The sequence below is a fragment of the Nanorana parkeri genome, unplaced genomic scaffold (genome assembly GCF_000935625.1).
Source record: "Nanorana parkeri isolate BGI_ZX_2015 unplaced genomic scaffold, ASM93562v1 scaffold1498, whole genome shotgun sequence".
NCBI classification, from domain to species: Eukaryota; Metazoa; Chordata; class Amphibia; order Anura; family Dicroglossidae; genus Nanorana; species Nanorana parkeri.
This window is the reverse complement of record NW_017307766.1, coordinates 353,620-363,378: the sequence shown is the minus strand read 5'-3', so window position 1 is coordinate 363,378 and position 9,759 is coordinate 353,620. Positions and strand designations below refer to the sequence as shown.

At 37.7% G+C, this 9,759-nt stretch overlaps 1 protein-coding gene across 1 annotated transcript in view; it reads right to left on the bottom strand.

The window, feature by feature from the left end:
- Positions 1–827: 827 nt before the first annotated feature.
- LOC108798529 (sodium/potassium-transporting ATPase subunit beta-1-interacting protein 2-like) overlaps positions 828–9,759 on the bottom strand; it is a 244,365-nt gene continuing 235,433 nt past the window's right edge. Inside the window, exons 4-5 of the mRNA XM_018570294.1 lie at positions 6,716–6,916; positions 828–836 (exon numbers count right to left, since the gene is read on the bottom strand). Coding sequence (XP_018425796.1) covers positions 828–836; positions 6,716–6,916 — 210 coding nt within the window. The remainder of the gene's footprint in view (positions 837–6,715; positions 6,917–9,759) is intronic.

Genomic DNA, 9,759 nt, shown 5'->3' with positions numbered 1-9,759 from the left:
AGCGGCTTGTTACAGGTTACACAGCAGGGAAAGCCTCCCTTCTGTCTAACCTTTCATTGACGGATCCAGGCCCGGCGCTACCGCAAGGCAAGTCAGGCGGCCGCCTGAGGGTGCTGCAGGGTGAGGGCGGAAAAAACAGGGCATTTTGACAAGTACTTGTACTTGTCAAAATGCCCCGATGTTTGCGCTATGTTTTTTTTTTCACTTACCTTCGGTGCGGGAGAGCAGCGGCGAGTCAGCGCTGGTCCAGTGGGAGGAGCTCCAGGTGGGGTCCTAATTTAGCTGGCCGGCGACTGCCAGAGGATCCCGACACGCGCGGCACCTCAGGCTGTCGCCGGCCAGCTAAATTAGGACCCCATCTGGAGCTCCTCCCACCGGACCAGCGCTGACTCGCCACTGCTCTCCCGCGCCGAAGGTAAGTGAAAAAAAAAACAGCGCAAACATCGGGGCATTTTGACAAGTACAAGTACTTTTCAAAATGCCCTGTTTTTACAGGGGGTCGGGGGCGCAAAAATGCACCTTTCCTACCTTGCCTAGAATCCTAGCACCGACCCTGGACGAAGCATTGCCTGTTAATTACATTCATCCGGCTTTTGACAGGTAGTTAGGTTACACAGCAGCGGGCTTCCCCAATGCTTGTGTAACCTAACTTGGAGAGGCAAGAGCTGTCACAGCCTCTACTCAGTGTTAGAGGCCTGAGCTCTGTGGATGGCTTGGACCAATGGCAATGGCAAGCTCCTACTGAGAGAAAGAATTGTGCCGTGGGGCCTGATTGGCTTGACGTACTGACTTTTCTTTTACTAATCTGAGTCCTCATGTGTAGGGGACTACAGTGTCTAATAAAAAAGAAAAGAAAAGGTTATTTAAGGAAATTATAATGCCTGTAATTCTGTTTTATCTTATTAAATATGTAATATATTTTATCATCTGCTTTTACCGCTATTGTTGACTTGAAGAGGGGACATTGTTTTTCTTGCCTATCCATATAGTATCTTCCATTTCCAGTTCAGTGTGATTTCACTTGATGCACAGTGGGGCCATCTTATTTTACTCTAAGACACTGTCCTGTGTTGTCCCATACTTGCAAAAATGTTTTGAGTATTTGTTTTTCTTTTTGCATAACTGCTTATTAGAAAATGGACAAGTGTTTCGATTCGTATATCTCTATAATGCACAGGTCGCCTGTAATCCCATGCTTGAAACCTACATTCAAATATTTTACTGCAGCCACATACTGTATTTGTTAAGCACTGCTTTTTGCACCTTACATTGCAGTATGTATGAATGAGCATACAGAATAGGACATTTAGGGTTACATTTTATACTGCTGCTCCAATCTGGCAGCATTCTCTGCAGGTTCACCATACTGTGCTGTAAAAAGCTCTAAAACTGACTTCTTCACATCTACTGATTATATCACATCACAGTAAAGCTCTTTGTAGTATATATAAAACTTTCAGAGCAGCATGTCAGCCACAGTGTACACAGCTTGTTGCTAGAAGTGAAATTTGTGGCTATATTATATTTGGTTATAGATTTGGGGAACAGGACTGGAGTACCAAGAAAAAAAAAGTATTACATTTTAAAGGTATACAGATCTAAACAAAAAATCATGCAAAAATGTGTTATGTGTGGTTGTGTTATAAGCAGTACTCATGAAAGCACCATAGAGGAGAGATGTGTTGTTATTAGTATAGCAGTCCTTTAAAAATAAATTCCCTACTTCCTGCAAAGCAATGCTGGCATTGCTTACCAGTCTTGATTTCTTGGCTGGTGTAACACCAGAACCATATCCCATGGATAAAGGTAGAGCAAATATTTACCGTTTTTTTCCCTCAAAGGTACTGGAATGTATTAACAAAAACATTACTAAATTTTTAAGATACCATTCCATTGTTGGTGATAATCTGAAGATTAACAGGAAAATCTGCACAAAACCTAACATCTCCCTAACACGATTCCCTCTACTATCTATATATGCTATTCCTAACTCTTTATCCAATTTATATAATAGAACATTTGTTGAGTTCAGCTTAGTAAAATCAGAAGCATAAATATAATTACAAGCTCTGTTTATCCAGACATATGTGGTGAGACACACTTTTTTTATCATAGCCAGCCTATCTTTTGAAGACTTCTAGCAAGCTGTTCAATGACGATACTCTAAATCATCATTCTGTCTTTTTTTTATGGGCTTGTGACCATCAAAGACTTATCAGTAGGTAAGGGATCCTACTATTGAACTCTATTCCTAATGTATCACCTTCTGACCACACCACTAGAATCCTTAGTGCTTGCTTTGATGGAAATTGAGAAAAAATGGAATTCAACACCAACTCTACAAGAGCAAGATAACATGTCCCATTTTCCCATAAATTGCCTATGTGTAATAAATGACAAGGCACAGTCTGCAGAATACCATTTCTTTGCTATATTGTATGTAACAGAAGATTTTTCATTACACATTCACTGAAGATGTAGCATGATGTCAGATTCAACATTGCATATATTCTGATCATGATCATGAAGTCCACAAAATATCCTAAAATGTAACTGGCCTGTCTCTTTCTGAAGACTCCATTTTCCTCGTATTAATTATAATTACATTTCCAAAAACAGTTACAAAAACACCTATTTATCAGCTTAAAGTGACACTAAACTGAGGAGTTAAATCATAATCTTAAATGCATTCAAATACTTTAACTATTAACAAAAATGTATCTTATTTGTGTATCACTCAGCTGTAGATCCTCAAATAATCTCTGATTTCATGCTGACACTGTCCTTCCTTCTGGATGGTGGCTACTTTTGTTTCCCATGGTCCCTGTGTGTGTTGTAAAGTAGCCACCGCTCCGAAATTATAGTTAATTGCAGGAGTGAGCTTTCAGTGGTTGCTACTTTACAACACATACAGGGACCATGGGGAACAGAAGTAGCCACCCTGCAGAAGGAAGGACAGTTTCATCACCAATTCAGAGATGAGTTGAGTATTTACAGCCTAGGGTACTTGAATGTATTTTTAAGGTTTAACTCCTGAGTTTAGTGTCACTTTAATCAATTCAGTCTGCTCTTCTGCATATCACTTTTTGGAAACAACCTGAATCTATATAATTGGATATTAAATTGCAAGGGTGAACAATGCCATGAATATTAAAGATTGTATTTGCAATTTGAAGGGATTCTCTAAACAATTCAGAAGAGCTTGGCTAGATAGGTTTGATTCAACACTTTCTCATTCTCTTAAATCTAATACTTTGGTGGCTTCTTTGGTGGCATTAGGATGGGGTTTCTTATGGTTAGCAGATCTAGAAAGGATTGTCGCCAGCACACCAAAAGTTTTGAAGCAAAAAGTCCTTTATTGACAAATCGCCATCCAATACAAGCGCTTTCGGGGTCTCAGCAGTACCCCTTCATCAGGATCAGGCTCATTCTGAGCCTGATGAAGGGGTACTGCTGAGACCCCGAAAGCGCTTGTATAGGATGGCGATTTGTCAATAAAGGACTTTTTGCTTCAAAACTTTTGGTGTGCTGGTGACAATCCTTTCTAGATCTGCATTGTTCACGGGGCCGTCCGTGGTCACTACAAGCACCCACCTGCTTGGCAGGTTTACTACTATTCCGGTAAGGAGTGCAGCTGGTTCTTGACTACATGTCTTATGGTTAGCAATGACAACCAACAGCCAAATTGCACTAGCTTGTTGAGGACTGGCAAAAAGAAGGTCTAGGATAATTCAGAGGAGGTTGCATAACCCTTATTAGCCCTTTAATAAATTACAAATAACCAAAAAACACTTTTCCTTTTCCTCATTGACTATGATACATTTGCAAAAGTGGCAAAATATGCCCAAAAAGTACACATTTTTGTTGAAATTTTGAGAAAGTAAAAATTACCAATATTGTTCAGCCCTTCTGAGTATCCCATACATTTGAAACATTGAACTTATTTAGCATAGAGTGACTGTAGTGCTTTTGTCTGTCTGTTTCCTCCATTCTTTTCTCTTTCCTTGTTAATTTTTTGCCTTTCTCCGTATTTATTTGTTTCTTGTATAGAGGGAGATTACTAGATTATTAATCCACTGTCCCTCAGACCTCCTCCCCCACCAGTTCCAGTTTTGATGACTAATATCATGAAGCTGCTTCTTTTTTCTGTTCACATGGCTGCCCCTCTAACATAAAATACTATAATACAGATAATCACATACAATGCAGGACTAGTGGTCACTTGAGGGCCCACCCAAAGCAGTTTTTGCTAGTTTTATGCTCAAATACATTTCAATATAAAATACAAAGTATACAAAAATACACATTAAGACTGGTGTCATACAGAAGATTTGAGATGCTGGTATGAATTGGTTTGTTTAAAGATGTCACTGTTTTGCTGTTAAAAAAATATTGGTTGCTAGGTTTCACAGTGTAAAAATGTGTTTCATTTTCATAAGATTTAGTTTAATAAATCAGTTGTTTGTAACAACAAAGTAATGTTACATTGGTATTAAATTAATAATCACTTATTTCCATTAGTTTATGCCAAATGTGTTCTGTACACTTTCATCTTTCCATTATGTTTTTTTTTGCATTATGCAGAAAGAAGCACAAAGCAGCTATCATTAGTGAAGGAGGCTGGACACAATGAAGCTGAGGTGTATGGACAGTGGAGCTGAAAGACGTCCAAATGACTACATTAAAATGTTGTTGTTTATTGCCATGGAAAGTGACTACAAAGCATCTCTTGCCACATGCACAATCATTGAACTAGAACACAGGAAAGCCAGTTGATGGTAATAAAGCCTTAAAATAGGTATTTTCTTTGCTAGTTAAACTCTCAGTTAAAGGCATGTACCAACAGTATAATGACCGTAGCAGAGTTACACGAACAAGCCAAAAACAAAAACTGGGGTTACGCAATGTTGGCAGGGTCATTATCAACCTGGTGCATGCTCATTACAAAAGCTTTACATTGTAATTATCAGATTAATGAAGTACTTCATTATCTGAATGAAAATGTGTTTCATGTGCTTAGCACAGCTTTAAAATGGCTCATTACTGTGTGCAGAATCCAAGAAGAGCATTGTAGAAAATGTTTTTCTAACATTCGACAAAACAGCAAATAAACTATTACTGAATACAGTATATTTAATGTGCCCTTCAAGTGAAATCTAACAATTATTTAGGTAGCTATTTACGACAAGGGTACAGGGGTAATTTTTAGTTATGCTAAATATGTGTGATAATTGACAGCAATCACAATCAATTGGAAGCCCTCATAATTGATTGCTAAGCGTGTAAGAAAAAAATCTCACAAGCTAAGCCAATGAACATCCTTTATATGAAATTATTATGACCTAGGCTCGGGCCAATCATGCAGCTGCTCAGCCTATGAAGTTCAATCATTTTATATTTAGAAATCAATTTAGGGAATACAGCAGTCTGTTGAGGGCAATTTTCAGACCATACAGATAGCTTGTCTGTAAATCATACAGGTAGTTTAATGCTCGGGCTAACACAAACAATATATGGAATAATGTGTAGTGTGAAAGAAAGACATTCAAACCCTCATAGATGGCGTAAAAATTATTGGAAAATGACATGGACAATACACTGACACACAACTAACACTACTTATCTGACTGTGGATGATTATATAGTTACATTGTTACATTGCTGCATTATTACATTATTATTACACTACTGCTACACAGTGCTTTTGGAGGTAGCATGTAGCCTATATTATATGTACAGCTAATTTTCAACCGTACAGACCATCAAACAAGATTTTTTTAAAGTCATTCCTTTTGACTCATTCCTACATTTCCTGCACCTAGCTGAATTAAGCCACACATGTCCAGAGATAGAGAGCTTAGGGCATTTAAATCAAGAAAAATAATCAGTTGGTAACATTTTTGGCTTGGTGCTGCCCCTCTAATCCTGTTTCCAACCCACATATAACATTATGGTAAATTCAGCTCTATAAATTAGTAAAACTTGCTGTTTGTTAATAAACAAGTGTTGTGAACAATTCACCCACTCTTAGAGAGTGTCTTAGAGTTTGGACACTTAGAACCTTATTGCCAGGAGACAGGGGCAGGTGGGCAGGTGGCAGGAAATATAAATCCAGTAATAATCATCAGATCTGTCTAAGTACTTATGTAATGTTCATCAGTCACTATCTACCAATCTAATACCAATAGATAAATAGTAGACCCACCTTGATATATGCTTAAAATGTCAAAGCTTTTTCAATTTAAAAAAGGTTGCAAGCATTTGCATCATGTATTTTCTGTAATATTTCTATAGTGGCTTGGGGATTTTGTGTCTGAACACCAAGTTTTAGCTGCCAAGTAACAATGTATGTGTCCTTCCCTGTATCAACCCCTACAAAAAGTCTCCTGGCACATATAAAAATATTTTGTAATAGGACATTATCACAGCACTAGTGTCCATGCCAGTCACACCTACCATCTATTATCAAGTGTAACTGACACAGTTCTCTTATTCTCTATTTACTTTACAAAGTTTCAAATGAGGAACAGTGCAAATGTTTAGTCTTGTTCATAAAAAGAGGTCAACAGCCATTGCTACAACAGAATTTCTAAATACATATTTTGTAACTTTCAACAAAATTCTTTATTCATTGTTTTCAAACTTTGTAAATAACACCCCAAAGATAACAACAAAAGCAACAGTATGAGTCAAAGCACAAAAGCTTTTTACTTACAGAAAAAAAGATCTGGAGAGAGCTGTGTGCCACTTCTATATACTGGTACTCTAATAAGCACTCAGAGATAGTTATATAACGATGATCTTCTGGTGCCCACTCTGGAGCTGGAGTTACTGAGGTAACCATGCATCCTGGACCATTTTCCATCCACCAGGAACGATGCATTGATATATTAAATGTCATGAAAAGGTCTCTTTCCTAAAATAAATAAAACAATGAAATATAGATGGATCTAAACTGCAAACACATGAGCAACATATTCACATAAAACTATATTTCAAGGTGCTCACACTCCTATAGCAGAAAAGTACTTCAAATTGGAAACATCTCTATAGTAAAGGCAATAATGAGGCAAACATATATAAGCAACACTCCATGTTTTTGTTATTTATTAACTATGATACTGCATTGTATTAACCGTTTTTAATTTTGTTCATAATAAATTATGTTCACAAAAGTCATGGGGTATTTTCCGGTTATTTAAATGCACAAACGTTGTATACACATATATGGGAAGATGTGTAAAATCTACCGAATGCAACGATTTGCAAATCTCATAAACCCAGATTTTATTTATAATAGAACATAGAAAACATATCAAATGTTTAAACTGAGAAAATTTACCATTTTAAGAAAAAAATAAGGTAATTTTGAAATTAATGGCAGCAACACTTCTCAAAAAAGTTGGGGCAGGGCACAAAAAACCTGACAAAGTAAGTGGTACTAAAAACGAAGAGCAAAAATAACATTTTGCAACTAATTAGGTTAATTGGCTACAAGTCAGTAACATGATTGGGTATAAAAAGAACATCTTAGAGAGTCAGAGTATCTCAGAAGAAGATGGCAGAGGTTCACCAATCTATGAAAAGCTGCATTTAAAAATTGTTGAACAATTTCAGAATAATCCAACCTGGTATATAGTTGGTCTGATCCTGAATTAAAGGAGAACTATGAGGTGAGTGCTTTTCACTCACCTCATAGTTCTAGCCGACCTGTGACAATGAGACTGTCACAGGTCAGCTCAGTAGATCGGGAGGTGAGTGAACACATACCGGGTTCGCTCACCTCTCGATCCAGTCACGGCTCTCTGCCATGACAGGGGGAGGGGCTGGATTCCCCTCTCCCCGCTCCGATCTGCCAGCGCTGACTGGCGGAACGGATGGGGGAGGGGGCGGGTACATCTGGCTCTGCCTCTAGATAGGCAGAGCCAGCTGTCACTCCCACAGCTGGGCGGTTCCCGTCGTCTAAGTCGGGATCCGCTCCGGGCTGCGGTGTCTCAGTATACCGCGAGCTGTAGCTTGCGGTATACTGAGCTTAGGGTAACGGGAGGACGCTAGTTTGTGTCCTCCCGTTATCCTAAGGAGAACTATGGGGAAGAACACTGACCCCATAGTTCTCCTTTAAGAAGAACATAATCCTATACTGCTGGTAGGTTCATAATGCACTGGCTCTTTCCACTATATCTACTGGTTCTTCTTCTTTATCAGTTACCACCAATCAAAGGCCTCCAGGCAGAGGGGAAGTGGCAAGAGACTTTGCAAGGGATATTTACCTTTAGCTTAGTGAAGCTTCACTTAGCTTAGAGTGGAAGCACTGCAGACTTCCATTATCCAATTTTTGCAAGCAAAAATACAGTTTTTTTAATTTCCCTTACATGTGATTAGATATTCCTTGCAAAGTGAAGTTTCACCACATTCACCAAGCTAGGGGGAAATTCCCTAGCTAAATTAACAGCCTATTTGCCTTTAATAAATCAACCCAGGTAAATCTAACTCCAGCTGAACAATCTGTTTTGAATTAGGGTTGAACATAACATGGATACATTTGTACTACAAAAAGGTCTGTATTGGTTGTATCATCAGATCACATTGAAAACATTGTGGTAGTCTAACCACCAGCATTATCTAGTTCTGAAACTAGAAATAAGTTGTTCGTATGAACCTTGGGGTGATGGAACAAAAGTAATGTTGTTTCACCCACTTTTTTTCCTCCTGCTGAAATATTTATTAAAAAAGTGAAAACACATATAGATAAACTCTTGATGGATAATTATAATATTGACCATATCCCCAATTTTCCCACACAGTAACAGAGAATGGTCAAAATGATAAGATATAACAATTAAACCAGCCAACAAGGAAAGATAGATAGTAATGATGAATATGGATAATTATGAATAGGAAATATTGAGGCAGTTGTCTGACAGCACTGTTTATAAAAAAAATGACTTTAAATCCAACATTTAATGTACAGAGAAAATGTGAAAAAGTTGTGACCAATGCACACGCTAAAACGATCATTGATAAGGTAATAAGTGTTTATTTGATAGAGAAATACTCTGTAGTGACCTAATTGTATCTATTGCCCACTGTTACCTTATGCATTTATGTCAAATCATCATAAGACATATGTATATAGTTTTATTTTTGTTTTAAATATTCCACCTGAGGTGGGAGCTAGTAATTGAATATAGTCTGTGTTGTGGGTTATCACTGTCCACGAGGGTGTTGCACACTAATGAATTGTAAATGGGGTTATTGTTCTGCCCAGGCATATCCAGATAATTACACAGAGTATGGCAGGACACAATACAGTACTCAGTCTCAGTTATATAGCGGTTCATAACTTAAAATAGTAATTTGGGTAATACAATACATAAACACTCAAAATGACCACCATGGAGGCTGATAGTGGCATATATGGGATCTGCAAGTACACTTTTGGCCAAATTTCTGATACTGTGCTTACACTGCTGATAATTAATACAGTTTTGTATACCAAAGATACTACTGATTTTTATTGAAGCTCAATTATATTTGTTTAATTTGTTATCCTATTTTAGTAATGTGTGATGTATCTAGTCTGTACACTTCTATTGATCATGCAGAGGTAATGAAAATCAGATTGAACTATTGCAGATCATACTTTTACAATTACTTGTTGTTTACCGATCAGTACTTTTTGCAATTGAAGGGTGCAGTGATGTGTAGCAATGTCACTCCCCACCATACCTTACACTAATGCCTCTATATATATATATA